The following is an 891-nucleotide window of genomic DNA, read 5'->3' on the forward strand; positions in this document are numbered from 1 at the left end:
AGTACGACGGAGATTACCAGGCAGAGGATGAAGATGACGAAGATGACGATTTGTAGCGACCAGCACCGCCTCGTCTTCATCATCGACGAGCCGCAAGCGTCGGCAGCCTGCAGCCAAGAAGTCCTCCACCACGAAGGCCAAGAGGGGGTGGTGGCGCGCGTGGTGCATCGAAGGCCAAGAAGAGCGGCGGTGCCACCACCGCTACGAGGAGAGCCGCCAAACGGCGACGAAAGAGCGACGACCTGGACCAGGAAGATGGTGATGATGCAGATGAAGATGGAGACTACGTCGAGAGCAGCACCGGCAGCAGTCGGCGAGGAGCACCACGAAGTAGCAGCGATGCCAGGGACGACGAGGACCCCACCATGGACACCACGACCATAACCACCACTACGACCACAACGGCCACGACCACGGCCGCTACATCTACTTCGGCCAGTTGCATCGTCAACCTGGGCGGTGTGGGCAGCTGCAGCGGCGGGCGGACGTGCGGCGGTCGCGGGCCGTCGCTGGCGCGGCTGCCGATGCTGTGCCGCGAAGTGCTGCGGTGCCTGCCGCCGCCCCAGCCCGAGCTCGAAGGCAACGAGGCCCTCCCGTACGACCCCGACGCCATCCAGGCCCTTGTTCTCGACCTCGCCGTCGACCCTGCCCTCCACGCCGTCGACACTGTCGGTAACGCCGTCGCCAACACTGTCGACAGTGACCACCACAACAGCGACAACAACAGCGCGGCCGATGCCGAGCGTCGGGTGGTGACCGAGGCCGTGCGGCGGGTGGCGGCGTCGACCAGCGCCGGCGGGCGGCGGTACCGGCTGCCGCAACGCGACGGGTACGACCGGCGGCGGTGCTGGCCCTGTACGAGGCCTTCCTGGCCAGCCCAAGCAGCAGAAG

At 66.9% G+C, this 891-nt stretch overlaps 1 protein-coding gene across 1 annotated transcript; it reads left to right on the forward strand.

Annotated features, from left to right (window-relative positions):
• Positions 1-27: 27 nt before the first annotated feature.
• On the forward strand, positions 28-854 carry ACA1_207090 (uncharacterized protein; the record flags this gene model as incomplete). Its single annotated transcript, XM_004339880.1, is given in 2 exon segments — positions 28-162; positions 174-854. Coding segments are annotated over 2 exon segments (816 nt in total), but the record flags the coding sequence as incomplete, so codon positions are not given.
• Between the last annotated feature and the right edge of the window lie 37 nt (positions 855-891).

Source organism: Acanthamoeba castellanii, assembly GCF_000313135.1.
Source record: "Acanthamoeba castellanii str. Neff unplaced genomic scaffold scf7180000084757, whole genome shotgun sequence".
Taxonomy (NCBI): Eukaryota; Discosea; order Longamoebia; family Acanthamoebidae; genus Acanthamoeba; species Acanthamoeba castellanii.